Source organism: Monodon monoceros, unplaced genomic scaffold (genome assembly GCF_005190385.1).
Source record: "Monodon monoceros isolate NGI ecotype Baffin Bay Population unplaced genomic scaffold, NGI_Narwhal_1 Super_Scaffold_13, whole genome shotgun sequence".
NCBI lineage: Eukaryota > Metazoa > Chordata > Mammalia > Artiodactyla > Monodontidae > Monodon > Monodon monoceros.
This window is the reverse complement of record NW_021703769.1, coordinates 25334583-25360747: the sequence shown is the minus strand read 5'-3', so window position 1 is coordinate 25360747 and position 26165 is coordinate 25334583. Positions and strand designations below refer to the sequence as shown.

Sequence of the window (26165 nt, the reverse complement as noted above, 5' to 3'; positions counted from 1 at the left end):
AAGTGTCCAAGGATGGCCCGGGGCTTCTGGGAAATTCGCACAGGACCCTGCATGTCCCCCGCATCTTGGGGGGAGAGGAAAAGAAGGGGAAAGAGCCTTTGTCTCAGAGCTCACGGCAGCTGAATTGTCGGGCCCAGACTTCCAAGGTCTGTGCAGCTGCAGGAGAGCAGAGGAGGGACAGAGTGGTAGGAGGTGAGATCACAGAGGACACCAGAGACCCTGCAGGCTCTGAGAGGCATTGCACAGATTTCAGCTTTCGCTCTGTGTGTGATGGGAAATTTTGGAGGGTTTTGAGTGGAGGAGTGCCATGGTCTGATTTATGTCTTAAAATGATTTCTCAGGCAGCCATATGCAAAAGAGATTGTAGTTGGGCCAGGGAAGAAGCTGGGACACCAGGTAGGACACCCCTGCAATAACTCAGGCCAAGATGATGGCAGCTGAGGAGGAGTGGTTAGATGTGGTCAGATCCTGGAAGTGTTGACAGGACTTCCTGACAGATGGGTCATGGGAGATGAGGAAAGAGGAGTGAGTCGAGGGGGACTCCAAGGGCTGTGGCTGGAGCAACTGGATGGATTGGGATGCCACGTCTTGAGATGGTGAGGAGAGGGGATTTGAACTGAATTCTTAATGACCCTCCAACCCAGAGCAACAAGATAAACCTAATGCTTTGGCTTCAAGGCTCTCTGTCCCCTCCCTGTAAATCTTATCCACAAACCATCCATCCATCCAATTATTCATTCATTCATTTGTATCACTTAATAAACATCACTGGTAACTACCATGTGGTAAACATGGGAGGCACTGGACACAGGAGGATTAATTAAATTCACACCCTGCGCTCCAGAAACATATATTTTAGCGGGGGATTCAGAGACCAGCCATCCTGTTTTATGTATTCAGTCATCTGGTCCCTCAACGATCACCAGCACTTAACTTCTCACAAGCAAGCATTGCGATAGGCATTGCAGATGCCCCTGCCCTTAAGAAAGTCCTAGTCCAGTTGGAAAGCCTGAGATTAACCATCCTTGCCCATTCATTCATTCATTCATTCACTGAAGAGTCACCAACATCCACCTTGTGCTGGTCTGGGAGAGGTTTCCCACTGGATGACCCAACAGTGGGGTCTACCGGGTGTCTCTAAGCAACAAGACTTCCGTCTGGATCCCTGGCCTCCCCACAGGGTTCCACCTGCTGCCCTCACCATGTGAGCAAGCCCCAGTGGCAGCTGACAGAGCCCATCACGACACCTCCCCACAGCATGCTGGGGGCTAACTTCAGTGTCGTCTTCTTACAGAAAACCATAAGTCCATCCATCCAGGTGGCCACCCTTGCAGCCATCCACGTGGGTACCATCTGACCTTTCTTAATACCCACAGGTCCAAGAACCCAAGATGCATTCACTCTGGAGGCTCCTGGTCCTCCTCAGCTCACTGGCCTTGCCCTTGGCACTCCATAAGCAGCCCTGGCCTGGCCTGGCCAAGACCCACAGAGACAGCAAATCGGGTCTGGCGAGAAGTAAGCTAAGCCCATGCTCTGCCCACTGTCACAGGGAGGGTAGGGAAAGCATTAACTTGACCCCACCACTGACTTGCTAGATGACCTGGAGTTGGTCACTTACCCTCTTCTCTTCCTTTCTTCTTAGACCTGAAGTGCACAAAATTGAGTTTGAGTTGATCATATGCCTGTTCCTAGCACATCATCATTATCATGGACCATGGCAAGACCCCTCTTGTGTTTCATTTTATGTTATTTTCCTCTCGACCTCTTTTTCTCACTCCCATTCCCCTCTTCCTTGGCAGGCATTGCAGCTTGTTTAATATAGGTGTTGGCTTTTTTGGGGTGGTGCTGCGCAGCTTGTGGGATCTTAGTGCCCTGACCAAGAATTGAAGTCGGGCCCCCGCAGTGAAAGCACAGAGTCCTAACCACTGGAAAGCCAGGAAATTCCCTAATATATGTGTTTTTAAATGCCCATATCCTTGTAAAACATACAGTGTTTTGATTTACATAAATGGTAAAGCTATATAGATTTCTTTTTTTTTTTTTACTGTTTTCACTGGACACCGTGCTGTTGACATCTGTTGCTTCAGACTTGTACAGAAAAGTCCATGAAATACATGCACTTCATCATCACTTGGCCATTTCCCTAGGGATGAGCACTTGAGTTGTCTCTAACTTCCCACTATTATAAACTACACAGCAATGAACATTCTCACGTGTCCTTCTTAGAACCTACGGGAGAATTTCCCTGGGATATACCCTGAAGGGAGATGGCTGGGCTCTAAGGCAGGTGCAAACTGAATTTAACTAAAGACTGCCAGATTGCTTTCTAGGATGGCTGTGCCGGTCTACACTCATTCCAATAACAAACAAGCATACCTGTATCCCTTGTTTCCCAACACTGGAGAGAATCCACTGGTATCAGCCTCCTTGAGCTGCCACAGCAATATACCACAGACCAGGTGGCTTGAACAACAGACATTTATTTTCTCACAGCTCTGGAGGCTGCAAGTTCAAGATCAAGTTGCCCACAGGGTTGGTTTCTGGTGAAACCTCTCTTCCTGGCTTGTAGATGGCCACCTTCTCACTGTGTCCTCACAGGGTCTTTCCTCTGTGTGTGTACAGAGGGTGAGCGAGCATGTTCTGGTGTCTCTTCCTCTTCTTTTAAGGACGCTAGTCCCATCGGATTAAGGCCCCACCCTTATGACCTGATTCAACGTTAACTCCTCCCTCAAGGCCCCATCTCCAAATACAGTCACATTGGAGATTAAGGCTTCACTATATTGATTTGGGGTGGGGGGAGCACAATTCAGTACATAACAGCATCTTTCTAATTGTTTGCCAGTCTGATGTGTGTTTGAGTGATATCTAATTGTTTTAGCTTGATTAGTGAGATTAGTTTGATTAGTGAGAAGTTTGAGCAACACGTCTTAATTCTGTTAGCCATTTTGACTTCTTTGAATTCCCTGTTCTTATCTTTTGCCCATTTTTCTATTTGCTTTCCAATTTTTTTAATCCTCTTTGATTTGAGAAGATGTTAATTTATTCTTGACATTAGTCCCTTGTCAGGTCTAAGCATTGCTAACATCTCTCCCAAACTGTCACCTATTAACTTTGTTTGTAGACACTTCATTGAACAGGAATATTTTCAAACTCATCAACATTTCATCTTATGGTTTATATTTGATGAGTCTTAAGCCCTTGTCTCCAGCCTGTTTTTTCTAACAGCTTTACAGTTTCACTTTTCACATATAGGATTTTAATCCATTTGGAGGCTATCTTTATGTATGTTTACATCTGTAAATTAGAGATTCAGCTTCACTTCCTCCTTATGAGTCCATTCAACCCACCTACTAAATGGTCAACTTTCCAAACACATGGATTCCCTTTTGAGTTCTGTGTTCTGTGTCTGTGTAACTGTTTCTGTACCCAAAACATAATATTTTAAATACTACATCTTTGTAAAATACCATTTTATCTGATAGAACTTTCTTCTTCCAAATGAATCTTAGACTGTGTTGAGTTCCTTAAAAAAGAGAAAAAATCTTCTGGAAATTTAATTAGGGTTTCACTGAATTTGTTTATTAATTTAATGACAATTGACATTTTTGCAGTATTATGTTAGGCAATTACAAAAGTAATATATCTTTCAATTTATTCAGATTATATTTTAGATCCCTTAATAGAATTTTAAATTTATGTAAATGTCTTAAGTATGTTTTGTTAAATTGATTCTTAGAGAATTTATGGGTTTTGTTGCCACAGTAAATATTGCCTAATTTTCTATTATATTTTCTAGTTGGTATTGCTGGTACAGATGAGAGGAAAGCGGTTGATTTTTAAAACTTAATCTGTTATCCAAAAGTCTTACTGACCACTTATTAGTTCTAATAATTTGTCTTACTTATTCTGTTCAATTTTCTATCTAGAGGATTATATCATTTGCAAATAGTGACAGTCTTATCTTTTCTCTTCTAAACCTTATACTTCTTGCGCCTTTTTCTTATCTTGCACTATAGCCAAGGCCTCCTATAGGAATGGGAATATATCTAGAATTCTCCACTTAGTATATTTCTGTAGGTTTTTGGGATATAGTTTTTATCATGTTAAGAAAGTCCCCTTATATTTCTAGTTTCCTAAATTTTTCTTAATCATAAATCAGTATTGGTCCTTAACAAATGTTTTTCTGCATCTAAAAATTAATCCATCTTTTTCTTCTACTCTGTTAATGTGATAAACTGTATTAATAGATTTTCTTATGTTGAACCCATCCTAGCATTTCTGGAATAAATATGATATTTTTATAACATACTATAATTATCTATTTATAATCTGCTATTATATTATTTTTATAATGTACTTTATTATTTTTATCATGTATTATTTTTATAATATACATTAATGTATTTATAATGTATCAAACTAAAATTTATATTTTATAATGTAATATGATATTTTTATAATGTACTATTAGCTATTAGATTTGTTAGCTAGTAATTTATTTAGGATCTTAGCAAATTTTTCATACATAAAATTGATGTGTAATATCTTTTCCTTGTACTGTTCTTGAAGCAAGTTGTACTAGCCTCATAAAATGAATTTTGCATCTTCTTTTTCTATTTTCTTTCACAATTACCTTTTCATAAAGTTGGGTAAAAGTCTTCCATAAAACCATCTAGATCAAAACTTTTGGGGAATGAGATCACCTGTTTCTATTTCTTTTTTTTTTTTTTTTTTTTGCGGTACGCGTGCCTCTCCCGTTGCGGAGCACAGGCTCCGGACACGCAGGCTCAGCGGCCATGGCTCACGGGCCCAGCCGCTTCGCGGTATGTGGGATACTCCCTGACCGGGGCACGAACCCGTGTCCCCTGCATCGGCAGGCAGACTCTCAACCACTGCGCCACCAGGGAAGCCCTGTTTCTATTTCTTAATGGTTTTAAGTTATCGATGTTTCCCATTTCCCCTCATCATGACTTGGCATTTTATGGTTTGCCATAAATGTATGCATTGCATTTAGGTTATCAAATATATTCACATGTGGTTGTGGCTCCAGGTATCCTCATCTGTACAGTAGGTGCAGTTAGAATGCTGTTTCATTGGGCTGCTTTTGAGACTTAAATGAAGGCAAGTATGTGCAAAGTGTTTTTCAACTGTGAAAATGTTTATCTCTACAACCACTTCTCACGTATCTGTTAGGGTGTTACAGAAAACTCAGGTCAATCTGGTTTAAACAATAAAAAAAAAAAAAGTATTTCACACAACTGAAAGTCATAGGTAGGGCAAGCTCCAGGTTTGGTTCAATCAGCAGCTCAAAGCTGCCAACCAGAACTGAATTTCATCCTTTTTTAGCTCTGTTATCGTCATGGTTTCATCCACAGGCTGTTGGTTCACAGTGTGATAGGAAAATGGTGGCCAGTGGCCATTGGAGCTATAGGCTGTCTTGTTCCTTTCCAGTAGGAGAAAGAGAAAGAAACCTTCCCTTCAAACATGAAGCATAGGGTCTGTTTAGTCTGATAGAACCAACTTGGATCATATGCGAACTTTGTACCTGTAAGAGTCACCATGCAATGATAATCAACAGCCTCATCTGGACCAAGAATTGAAAAGAGTGTCTGAATCAAAAGAGGGGTCAGATGGGAAGAATAGGACGGATGGGTGGATGGGAGAGTGGGTAGATAAGAGGATGGATGGGAGGATGTATGGATGAGTGGATGGATGGGTAGATGGATGGATCGATGGATGGATATTGGATAGACAGGTAGATGGAGAATAGATGGGAGGATGGATGGATGGATATTGGATAGACAGGTAGATGGAGAATAGATGGGAGGATGGATGGATGGATATTGGATAGACAGGTAGATGGAGAATAGATGGGAGGATGGATGGATGGATGGATACTGGACTGACAACTACTAGTGTCTACTGCTCACCAATTCCCAGGTGTTACTATCATCATTAACCAAGAACCACTAAGAGTTCTAGGCATACCTATAGTTTCACTCCATCCTTGAAACTATTTCTTTACTGTATGTTCTCCTACTAGATAGAAAAATGGTTTGTGTGTTTAGTGCCCAGTACTGAGCCTGATACCCAGTAGATGCTCAGTAAATATCCTTTGGCTAAATGTCTCAATATTCCTAGTAAGTATCCTATGAGATGGGTATTATTACTGCCCTATTACACAGATGAGGAAATCAAGATTCAGGGAGGTAGCAGAGCTAGGATTTGAACCCAGATCTATGACTCCAGAGACATTTTCTTTTTTTTTTTTAAATTATTTTATTTTATTTATTTATTTTTGGCTGCATTGGGTCTTTGTTGCTGTGTGTGGGCTTTCTCTAGTTGTGGCGAGCCGGGGCTACCCTTTGTCCCGGTGTGCGGGCTTCTCATTTCGGTGGCTTCCCCTGTTGCGGAGCACGGGCTCTGGGTGCACGGGCTTCAGTACTTGTGGTGCACAGGCCTAGCTGCTCGGAGGCATGTGGGATCTTCCTGGACCGGGTCTCGAACCCGTGTCCCCTGCATTGGTGGGCGGACTCCCAACCACTGCGCCACCAGGGAAGCCCCAGAGACACCTGCAGCAGAAACATGGGGTGCTGAAAGGGGGTCTGGGGGCTGGCCCTGGAGGATACTGGTGAGGTGTGACAATGGCTTCTGTGGCTCTGCAGTAATACATAGTTCTCAGTGTGGGGCCTGAACACCTAGAGGGTTGAGTCAGTGCAATAAATGTGTCTTGAGGTGAGCTCTGAGGTTTGTCAGAACTGGGCCCCCAACCTGGGCAGCTGGGGTCTAGGGTCCAGAGAGCTAGGACTTCACACAAGTCAATAGCTTTTCAAATTTCCCTCCTTTTTGGAATTCATTCTTTTCCACTGGTAGCTCCACCCAGCCTTGCAGTTTATTCCGAGCATGGTGGGGGAGGATTTCCATTTATTCTCTCCTTATTTGCCCACCTCTTTTTCTCTTCAACCAACATTTACTGTGATCCAGGTCCTGTACGTTAGGCTCTGTGTTTCACATTCAGAGATACAGCACTGGGCAAAATTTCAACCATAATATCTCTCTTTAGCAGCTATTGCCTGCCAGACCCTCTGCAGGTGTGTCACACCAGCACTGCAAAGCATCATTTCACGGATGAAGAATGTGGATCTCAGTGTTGGGGGCAGGGGGATGACACACCAATCACTCAGCAAGAAGCCGGTGTGCCAGCCTGCAACCTGGGCCTCCTGGCTCCAAACCCCCCACCTTTGCCAGGACATCGTGCAATGTCACTGGTCCCATATCCATTTCCAGTTATTGCGCAGGGCCTCATGAAGTGCAATACAGAGCGCCGAATCCAGAACATCCGCTTCCTGGACAGTCTGAATGCCTCCAGGCAGACGGCCTCGGGGATGGTGGCCTGGCTAATTGGCAGCATGAGCCTTCAGCAGCATCAAGAAGGCAGGTGAGATCTTGAACCCCGTCACTGGCCCTGGGACTCCTGATAAAGCTCTAAGAGGGCAGAGCTTGAGGGCATGGCAGTACGAGGCCTGTGAAGAGGAAAGGAGGGAAGATTGGAAGGAGATGTCACACCCAGCACAAGGATGAGTAGGGGCCCAGCACAAAGGGTCACTGGGAGAGGCAGCACAGCAGAATAATTAAAGGTGAAGGTTTGGGAGCAAAAGTTTCTGCATTTAACTCCTGACTCTGGGGCTTCCCTGGTGGCGCAGTGGTTGAGAGTCCGCCTACCAATGCAGGGGACACGGGTTTGTGCCCCAGTCCGGGATGATCCCACATTCCGCGGAGCGGCTGGGCCCGTGAGCCATGGCCACTGAGCCTGCGCGTCCGGAGCCTGTGCTCCGCAACGGGAGAGGCCACAGCAGTGAGAGGCCCGCATACCGCAAAAAAAATAAAATAAAATAATAAATAATAAATAAATCCTGACTCTGCCACCAACTTTGGGGAAATTGCTGGGCTACTCTGGTCTCATCTATAAAATGGGTACCCAGAGCACAGCCTGGATAAACATCTGGGGTGCCAAAGGAACCCAGGACTAGAGTCAGACATTTGAACCCCACTCTTGCTTGAAAGCTGTGTGACTCTGGGCAAGGCATTTGAGCTCCCTGAGCTCCAGCCTTGAGACCTCCTCAATGAAATGGGCGTAATTATCCCTGCGTCCTGGAGCTGTTAGGAGCTTTCCCTGTGGCACGTAGTGGATGCGTAGCCATTGGTATAATTAGCCTCGCAGAACTGGGCCTGTCCTCCACCTCCATTTTCCCCCCTTCCTCTCAATGGAGGCAGGCCTCCCCAGCTGCCTGGTCTCAAAGCTGCTCAAATGTAACACCATGATCCCAGCCTTGACCTACCTTCTCTCTGATTTGAATCCCTCATTCCCTCCATTTGAATGAGCTCCAGTACTCACCAGCAGGGTTTCCCTTGCTGTGTGCAGTCACAGTCACTTCCCTTCATTCATTCCTTTAACAAGTGTTACAGTTATTCATTGAGCGCCTACTGTGTACCAGCACCTGGGCTGGGTACTGGGAATACAGCTCTACATAGACCTACAGTTCCTGCCCTTTTGGATCGTACATCCTAGTTAGTGAGATAGGACACAAAAGTAAATAACTGATTTCAGATGGAGGGATATAACATGAAGACAAATTTAGCCAGGTCAGGGGTGAGAGTGAGAGGGTTGATCGGGGGACCTTCCTAACCCTTAAGTAGAAATATGAATGAAGAGAAGGAGGTGAGTGACATGAGGTCATGGGGGCACAGTGAGTGCAAAGGCCCTGAGGTAGGAAGGAGATTGATGCATTTGAGGAGGAGGAAAAGTCCTGTGTGGCTGGGTGAGCAAGGGGAGGGTGGTAGGAGATAGGGCTGCAGAGGCAGGTGAGGCCAGACCCTGCAGATCTGAGGGGCTGTGATGCGGAGTTCAGATTTTATTGCAAGAGCAGTGAGAAACCAGTGGAGAACACTGAGTGATAGGGGAGTGTTAAGGCCCCTCTGGCTGCCACATGGAGATCGTTTGTGGAGAGGCCAAGATCGTAGCCTGGAGCCCAGAGAGAAACTAGAGCATCTCCAGGCAAGAAGTGATGGTGACCTGGACCAGATGAAAGCAACAGAGTAACGGGAAGTGGCCCATTTCAGGATATATTTTGCAAGCAGAACCAATATGATTTGCTAATGAGTGGAATGTGGCCGTGAGGGATGGAGAGAAGTCGAAGACAGCTCCCACGGTTTGGGTCTGGGCCCCTGGGAAAGTGGTGGGGCTATCCACTGAGAGCGGGAGGCTGGCTCTGAGAACAGGCCCAGGGGCTGGGTCCGCAGTTGGCTATGGGTTTCACAAGTCAGTTGTGTGGAGCTGTTGGGGGGCGCTCAGGGACAGCTTGTAACCCCAGGGCTCCTGCAGGGAGCTCTTGCCCTCAGAGCATCTGTAAAAGGATCTGACTCCAAATCCGACTGCTAGGAGACAGGCCAGCCTTGTCTGTAACGCCCAAGGCCTTGAGGTCTGAGACCCTTCACCCTTGCAGGGGTCTTTGCTCTTTCCTTGTGCAGCGCCAACATCACCAACATTCAGCTGGACTATGGTGGGATCCGGATGTCTTTCCATAAGGAGTGGTTCTTGGCAAACATCTCACTTGAATTTGACATTGACTCAAGACTGTAAGTCATACAGAAGCGGGGCCTGAAGGGCACTGTTCCTCTTCACTGGGAACCTGGGAGTGGGGGGAGGGGGTGGATTTCGGCAATTTGGGGAACCCAGATCTTTCTGCTGCAAACTGGTTTCAATTCCTGGTTTCCGAACTCACTTGCTGTGTGACCTTGGGCAAGTCACTTCACATCTCTGAGCCTTGGTTTCTTCAGCTGAAGTATGGATGGTGATCACAGGTCAGTGGAGGCAAATCATATGCTCATTTAAACCTATGTGAGTTCCCTACAACGATTTTTAAAAAGAGAAACAGGGGGCTTCCCTGGTGGCGCAGTGGTTGAGGGTCCGCCTGTCGATGCAGGGGACATGGATTCGTGCCCCAGTCCGGGAAGATCCCATATGCCGCGGAGCGGCTGAGCCCGTGAGCCATGGCCGCTGAGCCTGCGCGTCCGGAGCCTGTGCTCCGCAACGGAAGAGGTCACGGCAGTGAGAGGCCCGCGTACCGCCAAAAAAAAAAAAAAAAAGAGAGTTTAATGATCGCATCACCCTTCCCTCCTCCGGTTTAGACTACCCTTTAACATCTACTGCCTCTGGGAGGGCTCCACTAAATTGTAAAGATTTTAGAATAAGATTAACTCTCAATTTTTGAATTTCCGAAGGCCCCCTAATCTGGTCTATTTAAAGGATTTTCAGAGGGCGCTCTGGCTAGTAATGTTTTTCTCCTTAATCGCTGACCACAGAATTTAACATCCAGGCAACGTGGAGCCCCACTGTGCTGATGTGTTGAAAGAGCCACTCTCCGTGTTGGCTGCTTCCTCCTCCTTCTATTCTTTCTCTGTCTCCTGCCCCTCCCCCCTCCTCCTCTCTCTCGTCCCCAGGCCCTTCAATAACCAGATCATAAAGACACACGCGCGCATGAACCTCGCTGTGGAGTTCTGGCTGGAGAAAGATGAGTTTGGCCGGAGGGATCTGGTGATAGGCAACTGCCGCGTGGAGCCCAGCAGCGTCCGCATGACCGTCCTCGATGAGTAAGATCCCAGCCACCCCTCCCCAGGGCTGGGCCCCTTCCTGACTGGCCCTGGCTGCAGCCACAGGTCTCCACCACCTCCTGGGTGAGCCCCAAAGAGATCTCACCCAGGATCTTCCCCAGGATCTGTTCCTCCTCCTGCATCCCCATCCCAGAGGTGGCCCTGCCACCCTCCCAGAAGCCAGACTCCTCCTCCGCCTCACCCCCCACAGCCCATCTTCCACAGGTCCCATCAATGACCTCCTGGCAACCCTCACCTGCTCCCTTTCTGTCCATCCCCACAGCCACTGACTGGGCTCGCAGTCCACTTCCTGGACCACTGTGGGAGTCTCCTCCAACTTTCTCTGACTCAGACCTCACCGCTTTCACTCTGTTCTCCCCCTGCAGCAGAAATCACTTTCTAGCCCAGAAATCTAGCCATGTCAGCCAGCCCCTGCTCCAGACACTCCAATGGTTCTCCAGTGCCCTCTGGATGAAGAGCAAACTCCTGGATGTCACTCAAGGCCCTACTTGTCCTGTCCCCTACCCCACTCTGCAGCCCTTTGCCCTCAAATCTCTCTGAAGAACCCCCTCCATCAATATGCCATACATTTTCATACCACCGTGCCTTTGCATATGCTGATCCTTATGCTTGGATGCCCCTCCTTCCTTCTTTAAAGCTCTTCCTCATCACTCATTCATTCAACAAATATTTGCCGAGAACCTACTATGTGCTAGGCACAACATGCTTGATGCTAGGGATACAGTAGTGAACAAGACAGAAAAAAATAGACTTAAATAAACATCTGTAGACTAGCTGACCAAGTGTGTCAACCCCAACAGACTGAGTCCCTCAAGGGCAAGATTTGTGTCTGATCTCTCTCTGTAATTCCAGAATGCTGAAAGCAACTAGGTCATCAGTGGATATCCATTCATTTATTCATCAGAGATTCACTGAATGCCTAGATCATGCCAGACATCCACGAAGAAAACTGTGGACTGTAGTTACTGACCTGGTTCTAATCTAATCAGCACTTAACTAGCTGTGTGACCTTGGGGAAGGCACATCACCTCTCTGAGCTGCGCCTTTGACTATTGCTTACAATGATGCCTCTCACGTAGGGCTCTCTGAGGATTAAATGGCTGTGTGAGATGTTCTCCACACACGGCACCTGACATTAGTATTGTCTATATTTATCTGTTCTGTTCTGTATATCTATCTCTCTTTCTAGAGATATCCCACCAAAGATGAAACATTTTTTCCACAACCTCAGAGACAACCTGGAAAAAGTTATCCCACACCTGATAGAAAGTCAGGTAAGTTTCAGAAAAGTAGTTTCACCTTGGGCATCCTTGAGTCCGAGGGTCAGGGCATATATACTGGCATTTCAGCAAAGAATTGGGCTTTAGAACCTGAGAAATCTCAAATTAAGATGTTAAATTTTGCCATCTACTGACTGTGTGTCCTTGGACAAGTGACTTAGCCTCCCTGAGCCTCAGTTTCCCCATCTGTAACATGGGAACCATCACAGTCCCCATTTCACAGAGAGCCACAAGGATTCAGGGGGGCAAAGCACGGAAGTGCTGTGCATAGCACCTGGTGGGTAGTTGGCGTTCAGTACAAGGGAGCCACTTGCCATGATTCCTTGTGGAAATTCCGTGGCTTCCAGCCACAGCCCCTCCAGTTTTCTTTTCCCACTCCCTGGTCTGACCCTTCTCTCTGTGTTGGTGGCCCAGGAATGTCCTCTGATCGATGAAATCCTCAGGCAGCTGGATGTGAAACTGTTGAAAAGCCTCATGGGTGAGTGAGCACCTGTGTCCCTCCGGGGCGAGGACTCAGGACGGGCAAATGGCCAGAAGAGGTGTCCCCGCTGCAGCTCTCATTGAGGCCTGCTGAGGGGTGTCTGCATGTGCTCTGAGGACACTCAGAGGTGACCATATGACCATGACCTTCACTATCCCCCGAGAGAGCTGGGACAGCAGAGGGCACCCCTACCAAGCAGGCTGTGCCCCGCCAATTCACCCAAACCTCCAGGTTACCAGAGCTTCTCCCAAGATCTCCACTCAATCCTTTAGGGAGCACTGCCCTCCCACACACCCAAGCCCTCCCCCATCCCAGTTGCAGATAAACAGATATAGCCCCTGCCTTCAGGGAGCTCACAGTGAGTGGAAGACACAAGAACTGAATAATTAGATATCATTTGAAGAGTTTTAATGTGAATGTTCCCGGCACCAGGCCTTGGTCAGCATGGATGGATGAGAGACCCCTTCGGTGTGGACCTGGGGGTCAGAGGGCAGACACCTGGTGACTGATTCTGCCTCTTCTCCTTACAGAACAGGCCATTGCTCATGAACTCAACCAACTTTGAGTCCAGCCAGACTTCCACAAGCCAGACTTGAGCGCCCCCTAGCTGCCCACTGATAATCAGAAGGAGATTCCAGATTTGGAGACTACAAGTCGCCCTCAGAGTGGGGCTTCTGATGTCCCACTTTTACCACAGGCCCTGTGGACATCCTGTCCTCTTCCACAATAAATGCTAGCTCTGAAGGGTACAGAGGTCCTTCTGCCTGGGCCCTGAGGTTTGAGTTCCAAAAGTCAGACCTGATGAAGGTCCATCCTGAGACTTGGCTGATGGCTGATAAAGTCCATCCCAAACCCAGGATATGCCTGAGTTTGCTCATCAGCCCAGAAATGCCAGAGAAAACACTCTTTCTTTTCCTGTAATTTGCAGCCAATCGCCCATCCATGGATGTGCTCATCAGTGTGGGGAGGGCCCTGTTGAGAGTTCCCATCCCCTTGTTCATTCAACCCATGTTTATTGAGCACCTAATATGTGCCCAGAACCTTGCTGGGCTCCAAGGGGGTGAAGAAGAACGGTGACAGAGTGGTAAAGTATAAACACTGGCACCAAACAGATCTGAGTTCAAATTTGATTCAGCCCAACGAGAAGTTCCAGGAGGGTATAAACATGTGCGTCAGGGTGACCAATGACCCTCCAGCCCCCAGCACAGGCCTGACACCAAATGTGTGCTCAGCAAATACCCATGGTTAAATAATGGGTGAGTCCTCGTCTTATGACTCCCTAGCTGTATCGGGGACAAGGCATTTTACCTTTTGGTCTCCCTCCCCTGCAAAGTGGGAATAGAAATCTTACACGATGTGGAGCAGCGGGGACCTCACACTGCTGGAGGGAGATGAGTCGCATCTCCACTTTGTAAAACTCGTGGCAACATCCCCTGAAGGGCAACATATTCCTCCCTCTGACCCACAGTCCCGATCCTAGGTACAGAAATACATGCACATGGGCACCGCAAGACATGTCCAACATTGCTCATAGCATCCATAGTCATAATAGCCCCAGAGCGAAAACTCCCTAAATGCCCATCAAAAGAATGGGTAAATAGAATTGGTAAATACCTTGTGGGATCGTCACCAGCGGAATGCTCTACAGTAATGAAAATAACCTACACCCACACAACCACGTGGATGGATCTCACACACCTAACAAAGCCAGGCCCTGAAACACACGTCTCCCATCTATATGAGGCTCAAACACAGCAAACCTAACCCGTGCTGTCAGAGGTCATGATGGTGGCTACCCCTCAGGGAGAGGGTTAGTGACTGGACGTAGTAGGAGGGCCTTCTGGAGGGCTGGTAACAGTCTGTTTCTTGATCTGGGTGCTGGTTATGGGGAGGGTGTTCAGTTTGTGAAAATTCATTGAGCGGTTCACTTATGTGCATTTTTCTTATGTATGTTATGCTTTAATAAAAAATTTTTTTTTGAAAATAAAAACTATTTACCATGCAGGATGTTTGTAGGAGTACATGAAAAGACATTTGCAATATGTTTAGCATCTGCTAGGTCCATGGGCAATACTTATTAAAAGTCATTTAATTCATGGTTAATTATTTGATTAATGACTACTCACTTCTTAAATATAGATTCCTGCCCTCCTCCACCCAAGGAAAGGGAGAGCATACTGAGAAATCAAGGGGAAATACACACACACACACACACACACACACACACACACACACACACACAATAATAGTAGCACATACATCTAAGCACTCTGCATGTGCCAATCTTGGTGTTAGGAGCTTGCATCCAGCATCTCATCAAATCCTCACAGAAACCCCATGAAGTCCAAAACTGCTATCCTATTCATGCATGAGGACACTGAGGCTCAGAGAGGGCAAGCCACTTGCCCAAGGTCACAGAGCCAGGAAATGACCAAGCCGACTGCACTCAAGCAGCCAGACTCCAGAGCCCACAGCCTTGACCACTCTGAATCCCCACTTCAGTCTTCCATCCCTTCCTTCTAACACCCCTATCCCACCCACAACCCCACACTGGGAGAAAAATGTTGAAATCTGCGTTCTGCTAGATTGACAAGCTCAAACAAAGAAGTGTCAACAGCTCAAAGATGAGAATGGGGCAAGAGATACTCATGTCTCCATCTTTCAATTCAGACTCCCTAATCCGAAATGCTTCACTGGGGATCTGCAACCCTAAACACCCATGTTCACACGAATGATTCCCCCTGACAGCCTTGAGTTTACAGGGGTTTTCCGGCTCATGATTCAAAGAGCAAACATGGGAGGGCTGGGCCCCATCCTCCAGCGAGGTTGCCTGCTCCCTTGTGAAGGCAGCTTTTGTCTGTCCTCTTCCTGATCCTTCCAGGGGTGCCTTTCTCAAGGGGCCTCCTTGGGTTTCTCGCATTCTGTTTTCTTTTCATTTTGAGGTTCACAGAGCTGTGGACTCATTGTGTTTTCTCCTGGAGGAGCTTGTTTCACAATGGACCTCTATTATGATACTGGGGTCTGGGGTTGGGGGCGGTAATTGAAGCAGAAATTCAGCCCCAAATACTCAGAAGCTTGCTCCAGGCCCTGCTCACCTGTGCTTGTAACTTCCAAGCCCTTCCGTACAGAGTTCTGACTCCCAGGGAAGAGAACCAGCATCCCACCCCCAAGTTCTGGAAAAACGACCTTGCATAGTTCAGAGTCCCTTGAAAAATAAAATGAACTCTGCCCTTTAGAAATGGATCTCATGGTTTTTCTGACCGGACTGGATGGATATTTATTAAAATAAAAAGGGAAGTGGCAGGACTCTAGATGTTAATTTTTCCTTTTAGTTCATCTGTATTTTCTCGATTTTTCACCAGTGAACCCATGTTCATTAGCAATAATATAAAATGGATATACAGAGAACCACAAACACTGGATATACAGAGAAGAGGTAGCTTCCTTATTCGATCTGTAACTAACCCATTCTTCTTTACAGTAACCACTTATTAGAGGGGAAACACTACATTTTCAGTCTATTTTAAACCATAGTTCAATTCAGTACCTAAAAAAGGATCCCTTGATTCGCAAAATGATACCAGTAAAGGCTTCCAGACACAGTCATAATCTGATACGTAGGAAGAAAAGGGCATGACCTCCAGTTTCTGACAAACACGTTGGGGAGGCATTGATGTCGCCAATGCGGAAAACACTGTCTTGAAATGTTAGCTGGGTGTCCGTCCATGCTTCCTGATGCCCCATGACCCTTGCCCTGCTCAGGGCACTGGAACAAACAGTACCTGTGTTTCAAGGAAGGGCAACTTCAGCAGAAGCAGAGAGAAGGCTTTCGAGTCTACAAAGCCTGGGTCTCTGACAAAACAGCAGTGACAGAGAACAGATCAGTGGTTGCCAGTTGCAGGGGAAGAGGGAGGGGGTAACTATGAAAGGGCAGCATGAGTGTATTTTGGGGGTGATGGAACTGTTCTGTATTATTGTATTATTGTGGCTACATAAAACTATTCATGTGGGCTTCCCTGGTGGTGCAGTGGTTGAGAGTCTGCCTGCCGATGCAGGGGACACGGGTTCGTGCCCCGGTCCGGGAGGATCCCACATGCCGCGGAGCGGCTGGGCCCGTGAGCCATGGCCGCTGAGCCTGCGCGTCCGGAGCCTGTGCTCCGCAGCGGGAGAGGCCACAACAGTGAGAGGCCCACGTACCGCAAAAAAAACAACAACTATTCATGTGTTAAACTCATTGAATTATACACCCAAAAAAAGTCAATTTTACTGTAGGTTAAATTTTTTTAAAGACTGAGTTGTTTTGTTTGTTTGTTTGTTTTAGTTATAAGATACTATTTCTCTTTTCACTCTCTCTCCCTTTTTTATCGGCCATACCCTGCGGCTTACAGTATCTTAGTTCCCCCACCAGGGATTGAACCCAGGCCACGGCAGTGAAAGTGCTGAATCCTAACCACTGAACTGTCAGGGAATTCCTAAAGCCTGGGTTTTTCAATTTCAAAATTTGGGGCATAGGAGACATTAAGAATAGCATATACATGATGAATTGAAGCAAGGTTTCCTGCCCTCAGGACTAGAAAATTTCCCATGTTGGGTTGGTGGAGTGCGAGGGTCCAAGAGAAATTGAAGAGAAAATAGTTCTAGTGGGTTCTGAGAAGTGTCTCATGGCCTTGCTTCTCCCCAGGCAAACCTTGACGTGGGAGGAGGACAACAGAAACCCCAAGTCAACGTGCGGGATTCCAGAACAGAGGGGTTCTGTGTCCACATTCCCTTCCAGAACCAGGAGAGGTGGCAGGACCCCAGGGAGAGAAAGTTAACTGGCAGGTCTCAGTAGTCCCAGGCCGATGGGCTGCGGCAGTCCCCCGGGATCCTGCCTGAGACCCAAGGAATCGAGACACAGAACAATTTTGGGTGTCCAGCAAGGGTGTCCAGTAAAAAGTAAAGGCTAGGGCTTCCCTGGTGGCGCAGGGGTTGAGAGTCCGCCTGCCGATGCCGGGGACACGGGCTCGTGCCCCGGTCCGGGAAGATCCCACATGCCGCGGAGCGGCTGGGCCCGTGAGCCATGGCCGCTGAGCCTGCGCGTCCGGAGCCTGTGCTCCGCAACGGGAGAGGCCACAACAGTGAGAGCCCCGCGTACCGCAAAAAAAAAAAGTAAAGACTAAATTCGAAGGGGCCTTTTGGACGGGAGGGAAGCACAGCATCTTGGCATCAAGGGGTCAGATGGCATATGGCTGCTTCTATATTTCCAGTCAAAACAGGGACAGGACAGCCTTCTTCAGATGCCTTGGCACAAATAAAGCCCCTGGAACAGAAATAAAATCCCAGGGGGAAATGGGGAAGTTTTTGTTACTCAGCAAAATGGCATGTGAAATGCTAAACTATACATACATTAGAAAAAAAATATGTAGGGGAGTTCGCTGGTGGCCTAGTGGTTAGGATTCAGAGCTTTCACTGCGGAGGCCCAGGCTAGATCCCTGGTCAGGGAACCATCCCACATGCTGCGTGGCATGGCGCAGCCAATAAGCAAATAAATAAATAAATGAAGGGATTATGTATTAAAAAAAAAAATGTAGGGACCTCCCTGGCAGTCCAATGGTTAAGACTTTGCCTTTCAATGAAGGGGGTGCGGGTTCGATCCCTGGTTGGGGAGCTAAGATCCCAGAGGCCTTGCGGCCAAAAAAACAAAACATAAAATATAAGCAATATTGTAACAAATTCAATAAGGACTTTAGAAAATGGTCCACATCAGAAAAAATCTTCAAAAAAAAATGTAGACACATGAGTTTATGAACTGAAGTTCATACCCCATCCCCAGACATTATCCCCCACAACCCTGTGAGGTAGATATTATCCTCCCATTTTACAGATGAGGAAACCGAAGTTCAAAGGTTTGGAGGGACTTGCCCAGGGTCACAGGATTTGAACCAGGGCAATATGCGCCCATATCCATCCCCTTTCTGCCGTAACACAAATGCAGCCTCCTAGCTTCAAACCAGCAGCTGTTAGCTGTCCAGTAACAGACTTGAATCCATTCTTTGGCTTATCTGCTTCCATTTCCCCCCAAAATAGTGGCAACCTGACCCAAACCACAAGAGTTGTACCAAGATAACATAAAAGGGGACCCCTTTGAGGATGACTGACAACATACAAGCTGTGGGAAGAGTCTGGTGAGCGCTTGAATGGATGATTGAGTTCAAGGCCATGGCCCAGCCCCTTGGAGGCATCGGCCAGACTCTCACAGGAAGTGGGAGCAGCTCCAGTGAAGGTCTGACATGAGGGGAAGGCAGCGTGGCTCACTGATTACAGGGGCATCAGACACAGGGGAGAATTCTGACACCACTCACTCGCTGTGTATCCCTGGGAAGTAATCACCTTCTCTGAACCTTAGTCTCCTTATCTGACATTTGAGGTTCAACAATATCAAGCACTCATGACAAAGATGAAGTTCAAGTATGGAAAGCACCTGGCACAGAGTAGGTAGTCCATAAATGTGCATTTCGCCCTTCTCTCTCCGCTTTTGCTTTTAATATGCTCTCACTGGACTAGGGCCTGGACCTCCCTGTGCCTCGTTTTTTCACCTGTAAAATAGACTCCAAAGGCCCAAGTGGTGGTAACAAATGCCTCATTACTTCATTTGGGGAAGGGAAGAAGAAAGGGTAAGGGTAGAGACCAGGATGTCACACAATCCCTCAGGCCTGGGAAACTGGAAAGCATTTTCCAGGTTATAAAAGTGGGAGGCATGACATTCACAGACATGGGGATGCAAAACGGTCAGAGCGTGCCCAAGGCATCCTCATCTCTCAGCCCAGTGATTAAGAGAAAGGACTAGAGCGTGAACGCCTAGGCCCCATGCCCACTGTGAGACTCTGGACATGTCACCTCACACTACGAGCCTCAGTTTCCCCCTTGTAGAATGGACGTACTCATTCCCATCCCACACAGGGTTGTGAGGGGCTGGAGGTGAAAAACGATGCCGCACCTGGCATTCAGCAAGAGCTTGGCAAGTATTAGCTGTTGACACTGGTTTTATTGTTATTATTATCCAATGGGTTGAGTCCTAATGATACTGACCAGGGTTTTTGGCCTTCCTTAATCAACAGAAATTGACTAGAGGCCAGACAAGAAATTCAGGCAAGCCTTTATGGGGGCCCCTGCTGCAGCACGGGGTAGTGAAAACTAGTAACAGGTTCCCTTGCTCACCCCCCCCGGGAGGCAGGGCAACCTGGTTCCTTCTATGGGGTGAGGGTAGGGGTGCGTCCAGGGGTCAGGCTAGAGGGGTGGCTTACGTAGTTTGCCCACCCCTCTGGTGGTGTTGAGTTCAGGGGGCATGCGCAGTACTCTGTTTTTGCTCCTGGCTCTTCAGAAGTGGCAGATGGGTTTTAGGTCCTTTTGTATCTTGTTGTCCATAATTTGCCCCAACTGCCCATGCACGTGGTTATGTTTAGTCCCTTATAGTTTGTTTGTATTTTGTTGCTTGAGGAGACATTTGTCCAGGCGCAAGCACTGCAGCAAAGAGTCCCAGGTCCCAGGCCCCAGCCTGTCTCATTAACTCTGCCCCATCCTCTCTGTGTCCTTGGGCACCTGTCCACACTGGGTCTCAGTTTTCTCCTCTGCAAAGGAGGAACAGCAACCCCTCCCTCCAGGCTTCTGTGAGGATGTGTGGCCCCCAGCATGTGACTGTCACGCAATTAGGGTTCAGAAACCAGGACACCCCTGCCCTGGAACTGAGGGGTGCCCCAGATATAGGGAAATCAGAGACAGTTTGACTCTTTTTTGACATTTTGGGAGCAAGAGCCCTCCAACCGGAGAAGAATAATTGGACCAGGAATGGAAAAGGCCTGGATATGAGATTGAGGTCCCTTCCTGGGCTCCACCGGCTGCCTCTCCCAGTGTTTCCAAATGTGATCTTCAGGCCACCTCAGAGCGTGGGTCCCCAGCCTCAGTCCCACACGTGAAACCATGAAGTCTTGAGTAACATCCCCATCTCAAGTTTTCTTCTGTTTAACTTGTCAATCAAACGGCTTAACTGTCCCACCTACTAATGTGATTGGCAATTATTTACTTTGGAGAGTAATTATTACTTTGGTGTCTTACTTTGAAAGACACCACCAGATTGCAGAATTCTGAGTTATCTCGAAACCCATCATTCAACTGCTCGTTTCCGGATTCCCACACTATAAAAGAGGCTGCCTCCTCAGCAGTAGCCAGCAGGGAAGAGGAGACCAAGACATCTGCTGGGACGTCTGAGAAGCCAGGTGAGATCTGCCCATTCCGTCCCCCGCCCCTCCACTGCCTGAGTGTGGAGGACTCAACCCAAAGCCTGGCTCAGAGGAAACGTGTTAGTTATTGCTATTCACTCCCTGGTGTGCAGGGGCAGGGGCAGGTGGTGGATGGGTTCCTCACTTGTATTCGTGCCACAGTAGACCTGTCATTCTTTCCACAGATACTGAATGAGAAGATGTTTCAAACTGGGCGCCTTGTTGTCTTCTGTGGGCTGCTGGCCCAGACCATGGTCCTGCTGGAAGCCCTGACCTTGCCCCCGGACCAGACACTGCCCTTGCCTATGACTCCATCCCTGGCCTTGAGTCCCACAGATCTTGCTGGAAGCTTGACAAGCGGTAAGTGAGAGTCTGTGATAACCTCCTTCAGGGGTGTGTGTGTATGTCTGTGTTTGTGTGTGTGTGTGTGTGTGTGTGTGGTTGGTTGGTTGGGAAGAGAGATAAAAGGGGGCAAGGACTGAGGACCCATAATTGTCAGATCTGACCCCCAAGGGCCCCATACCCATTTCCAGCTCTCAGCGATGGCCTGCTCTCCAAGGATCTATTGGACATTCTCGAAAACCTTCCGCTCTCGGACATCCTGAAGACTGGAGGGAACTCTCCCAGTCGCCTGCGGGGGGGCCTGCTTGGGAAAGTGCCCTTACTGACTCCTCTCCTGAACAACATCGTTGAGTGAGTAGCTCTAAAATAGGGCCTTGGACCCCACCGGAGAACCCCTGTTGGAGATCTAACAGCCCCAGGCAGTGGCCCTGAAGGGGGGTGGGGGGTGATCTGAACATGAGGCCAGGACTCAGGCTGAGACCTTCCTCACAGTCTGGCAGGGAACACCAGCCCTCTTGAACTAGCAATTGCCCCCAGTCCTAAAGCGCGTCCTGAGTCCCCAGCATCATCTATAATCCTCACCATAGTCCTCTGAGGTCAATTTAATAATCCCTAGTTTACAGATGGAAAAACTGAGGCACAGAAAGGTGCCTGTGATCACACCACAGGAGTGATGCAGAGTGAGGGTTCTAACTCTAACTGACTTAAGTCCAAAGCCAAGGTCTTTTCCACTATATTATAGTAATTTTGTTCTCCTCACCTGTGAAATCCCTTAGAACACTGTGGCCTTTGATGTAAGCAAGAAAGTGTAAGCTACTCTCCTCAGTGACATCATTATGTGATGTCCGTGGAACAATCCAAGATGAACAATCCAGGAGCCACCTGAGAGCTCTCTAAGCAAGGAGCAATAGTAGAAAGTTTGATGCCAGTGAGCTGGCAAAGCCTAGATCCTTCATAGGACTGGGTCAGAGCTATTCCCATGATTCCTACCCACCCAGGTGCTTGCCCCTGACTAGAAGACAGATAGGTAGGCTTGAGTTTGATTTTTATATTCACCACGTACTTGCTAGGTGACCTGGGGCAAGGCAATCAGTCTCTCTGGGCTTGGTTTCTTCATCTGTAAAACGAAGATTATGGTACCCACAGAGAAAAACTGTTGGGAGGACTGAAAAGATGTAGATCACCTGGCTCAGTGGCTGGCTCAGAGAAGAGACTTACTTCCACCCTCTCTCCATTCTCCCTGACTTCCTGCTTCTCCATCTCCATGATAAACATTGTTGATTGACCTGCCATTGAAGAACTTGGCAGGATGAGTGATTCCTACCATAAATGTTTGTGAAGGACTTACTCCAATTGCCCAGACTCCAATAGCCACTTACCCATCCATCCATCTATTTGTCCATCCTCCCTCCATCTAACCACTTACTCTTCCATGCATCCACCCACATATCCATCTACCCCCCGGCTCATCAGCCTACAAAGTCAACCAATATAGAGTGGGCCCTTTCTTTGTAAGGCTCTGAGCTGGCATACAGGATGAAAATATAACCCAGACACGGTCTCTATCCTGGAATACCTTATAGACTTGAGATGAGGAGAGGGCCATGTGTGTGTCTGGATCTGACCCAGGGCAGAGTTTGGGAAAAATTGATGTGAGACTGGAAACCCATGTGGCTTTTGCTGCAAGACTCCCCTCCTATCTCCTCCATCCCATCTCATGGGTAGCTCCCACTCTGGGACGGGTAAGGTGGAGTTAGGTGTGGTTTCTAGATTTAGAACTAGAGGAGTTAATGTTTCTCCCCCCAATGTTGCTCCCTGGGCAGTTTGAAGATCACTGATCCCCAGCTGCTGGAACCTGTCCTCCTGAAGAGCCCTGATGGCCATTGTCTCTATGTCACCATCCCTCTGGCCATGGTCCTCCATGTGAAAATGTGAGTGTGTCCCAAGGGGGAATGGGAGGATGGCTCACCAGAGGAGACCCTGATGATCTTGGGTAGTCAAAAAGAAAAAAGGTGTTGGAGTCTGTCTAACAGACCTGAGCCTCCAACTTCAGCTCATTTGCTGCCATGCTGAGTGATCTTGAGTCACTTGGGAAACTCATTTAACCTCTGTGAGCCTTGGTTTCCTCTGTTGGGAAATGAGATGAGTACAGCTGTGGGCAAGACGGCTGGCATTTCTGTCAAGGAGAAAAGCCTCCTCTGCCTTGGGATGTGGTGAGACCAGCTGCAACAGAGTGTCTTCTCTACAGGCCCTTGGTTGGAAGTCCATTGAAGCTGGCTGTGAAGCTAAACATCACTTCAGAACTCTTAGCTGTGAAAGATGAACAGGAGAAGTTCCACCTCGTCCATTGCAACTGCACTTTCTCCCCTGGCATCCTGCAAATCTCCCTGCTTGATGGGTGAGGCCAGAGGGGTGGCTACTCCTGTCCAGAAACAATAGGATGGGATGATGGATGGATGGTTGGGAAGATAGAACAATGGGAGAATGGATGAGTGGGAGGGTGGAAGGGTGAGAAGGTGGATAGGCGGATGGATGGATGGATGCATGGAAGGATGGATGAGTAGGTAAATGGTCACTTATCCCTTCTTAGGCCAGGCTGACCAATTCTGTACTGGATTAGGCAACAAGAAATCTGAGTTCAAGCCCCATCTACCTGAGGGGTGTGGCAAGAGATGGAGGGCTTCCTGTGTGAACTTGAACAGTGCTTCCCCAACCTGAGTCTCAGCTTTCTCAGATAACTGCAATATGGAGCTACTTTGGCATTATTGACAGAATCCTCTAAAATAATAGATGTGACATGCTTTGTGCCAGTAAAGGGCAAAATAGCTATGGAGCCTGCCTGGGTTACTATTTCAGTTACTGCTGCAAGGGAGATGGAGGCAGGGATAATATACAGGAGTCGTCCCCATCATGGCTCACGTTTACTGAACACATGTGTTGTGCATCACACGTATCATCTCATTGAGTCCTCATGGCAACTAAATACTAACCACTGTTCATTCATCTATGGATTCTGCAAAGCCTTATTGAACACCTACTGTGTCCTGGAACTGTGGGTTTATTCTACACGTACGTGGTATGTGCGCTGCTGTGCAGTGTAGCACTCCCTTTGGGTGTGCCCCTTGTTGTGGATCGTGTGGGTGTGGATGCATGAGGCCAGGTTCCATTACTCGGTGCTGAGTCTGCAGTGGGCACATACAAGTGCTTCTCCATACCAGCCTCAGGCCCCTGCACTGCCCGTGGCTTTTCTCTTTCAGATTGGGCGCCCTCCCCAGTGAAAGCCTTATTGACAACATCACTGGGATCTTGAATAATGTCCTTCCTGGGCTGGTGCAGGGCAAGGTAAGTGAGTACAAGAGGGGGCTCCTGACCTTTGGCTTTTAGAGCTTCTCAGGCTAAAAGAAGCCCCTGGGGTGAGCTTTTCTGAGCCTCTCAGTTTAATAAGTAAATTCCATCCATCAGTCTATCTGTCCATTGATCCATCTGTCCACGTTTCTTCCTTTCATCCTTCCAAATGTATTGATTGGTTTCTGCTCTGGGCCAGGCCCTGTGTGTGTCCACACTACAGCTGAAACAGAAGGGTTTCTGCCCCAAGAAGCTCCCAGGCCACCCCCACTATGGCTGCAGACCAGGCCCACCCAGCCTATGCTTCGATGCCTCCTATAACCAGAAACTCACCCTCCCAGGGTAGTCCACCCTGTTCAGAAGCAGGTGCCAGATCACAGAGCGAACAACAGTTCACTGCGTGATTGGGCGCCTCACCCATGCCTTCAGTTCCTCCTTCCACCCCGTGTGGATGTGTGAACATTCATCCGTGGGACTGCTTCGAATCAGACACTCTCAGATACAGAAAAATGATGGACGATCTCCCCAGAGAATGCATACTGGGGATGCTGTTGCTGCCAGGCTCTCCCTAAGGTGCCACTTTGCCTAACTCTCCTCTCTGCCCCTGGGTCAGGTGTGCCCTCTGGTCAGTGAGGCTCTCGATCACTTGGACGCCACTCTAGTACATTCCACTGTCAGTAAGTACCTGCTTCCAAGCCCTCTCTCCCCACTGCAGGAGCAGGGATTTCCCCCAGGGAGCTCTGTCCCTGCACATGTGGGACAGCTAGGTCCCTCCAGCCTCAACTCTCCCCATTTCCGATTTCTTCTTTGCCTTGAATTATCCAGATCATGTTGAGGCATAGACTATATCTCCCCACATCAGCCCTGACGCTGAGAACAGCTGGGCTGCTTGGTGGAGGCGGTACGGTCCCCTCCAAGCCCTGCCTGAGCGTGGTTGGATCTCAGAGTTCCCATTCCCTAGTCCCAGGCCTCCGGAGGACTGTGGAGGTCCCTGGGCTCCTTCACTCTGGTCTGTGGTTATTGTTTCTTCATTTTCCAGACGCACTGATGTACGGGCTGGAATCAAAGTCTCAGCCCTCCAGGAAGGGACCTGGCCTGTGCTGAGCTGAGTGAGTATTGCAACCCACTCTGCAGGATTTGGGAGCTGGCTGTTCTTCTCCTGGTGGGGGCAGCAGGGGGCTTGGGACAGTGACATCCAAAGAGAGAGACAAACAGCCACATAGACATACACCAAGATGCACAGAGAAGTCCACAGAAATGCTGACAGAGGTGGAGAGACACAGGCGGCACCGCAACACAGCTACAAAGAGAAACACACATGGTCGTGGATACGTGCACACACACACACACACAAATGCCCGAACACACATATGGTCACTCAGACAGACACACAGAGGCACACACTCTCATGTCAGCACACGCACACATGTACACACACATGCAAACGTGCCACGCACTAATGGACACACAGACACACACTCACTCAAGCACATGCACAAGAAGCCCCCTGACCCCGGGCCTCAGGGTCAAGATCACCACAGCCTTAGGGTCTCAGCCTCCTCCCCACCCTCTGGAGGGGGGGGTTGAGGATGGGCCAATACCAGCAAGACTCAGGGACTTCGAGTCTCCATTCCGGCTGGGGTCTTGTCCCAACAGAACCATTTCCTGCTGCTCGATCCACGCCCTGCCCAGCACCTGAGGGCTCACAGAAGGCTGGCCCGTGTCCTGGACCATGACACGGCCATGTTTGGAAACCAGAGCAGCCTCCTCTCCAAGGAAACTTCTTCCCCT

At 48.3% G+C, this 26165-nt stretch overlaps 2 protein-coding genes across 2 annotated transcripts; both read left to right on the top strand.

Moving 5' to 3' along the window:
- Window positions 1–1170: 1170 nt before the first annotated feature.
- Window positions 1171–13180, top strand: BPIFA3 (BPI fold containing family A member 3). Its single transcript, XM_029222008.1, has 8 exons — window positions 1171–1204; window positions 1377–1515; window positions 7288–7438; window positions 9529–9636; window positions 10501–10650; window positions 11861–11945; window positions 12366–12429; window positions 12963–13180. The coding sequence occupies exons 2-8, from the start codon at window positions 1392–1394 to the stop codon at window positions 12995–12997; spliced, it is 717 nt and encodes a 238-aa protein (XP_029077841.1). The 5' UTR covers window positions 1171–1204; window positions 1377–1391; the 3' UTR covers window positions 12998–13180.
- A 7707-nt stretch (window positions 13181–20887) lies between these two features.
- BPIFA1 (BPI fold containing family A member 1) lies at window positions 20888–25478 on the top strand. Its single transcript, XM_029220806.1, has 7 exons — window positions 20888–21047; window positions 21221–21380; window positions 22853–22960; window positions 23278–23427; window positions 24287–24371; window positions 24988–25051; window positions 25414–25478. The coding sequence occupies exons 1-7, from the start codon at window positions 20888–20890 to the stop codon at window positions 25476–25478; spliced, it is 792 nt and encodes a 263-aa protein (XP_029076639.1).
- The last annotated feature ends 687 nt before the right edge of the window (window positions 25479–26165 follow it).

Excerpts from the sequence above, each read along its gene's own strand:
- BPIFA3 (XM_029222008.1), top strand. The coding sequence starts at position 1,392 with ATGCATTCACTCTGGAGGCTCCTGGTCCTCCTCAGCTCACTGGCCTTG. Across the intron at positions 1,516-7,287 it reads CAAATCGGGTCTGGCGAGAA|TTATTGCGCAGGGCCTCATG; the intron begins GTAAGCTAAGCC and ends ATCCATTTCCAG. Across the intron at positions 9,637-10,500 it reads TTTGACATTGACTCAAGACT|GCCCTTCAATAACCAGATCA; the intron begins GTAAGTCATACA and ends TCTCGTCCCCAG.
- BPIFA1 (XM_029220806.1), top strand. The coding sequence starts at position 20,888 with ATGTTTCAAACTGGGCGCCTTGTTGTCTTCTGTGGGCTGCTGGCCCAG. Across the intron at positions 21,381-22,852 it reads CTCCTGAACAACATCGTTGA|TTTGAAGATCACTGATCCCC; the intron begins GTGAGTAGCTCT and ends CTCCCTGGGCAG. Across the intron at positions 23,428-24,286 it reads CAAATCTCCCTGCTTGATGG|ATTGGGCGCCCTCCCCAGTG; the intron begins GTGAGGCCAGAG and ends TTTCTCTTTCAG.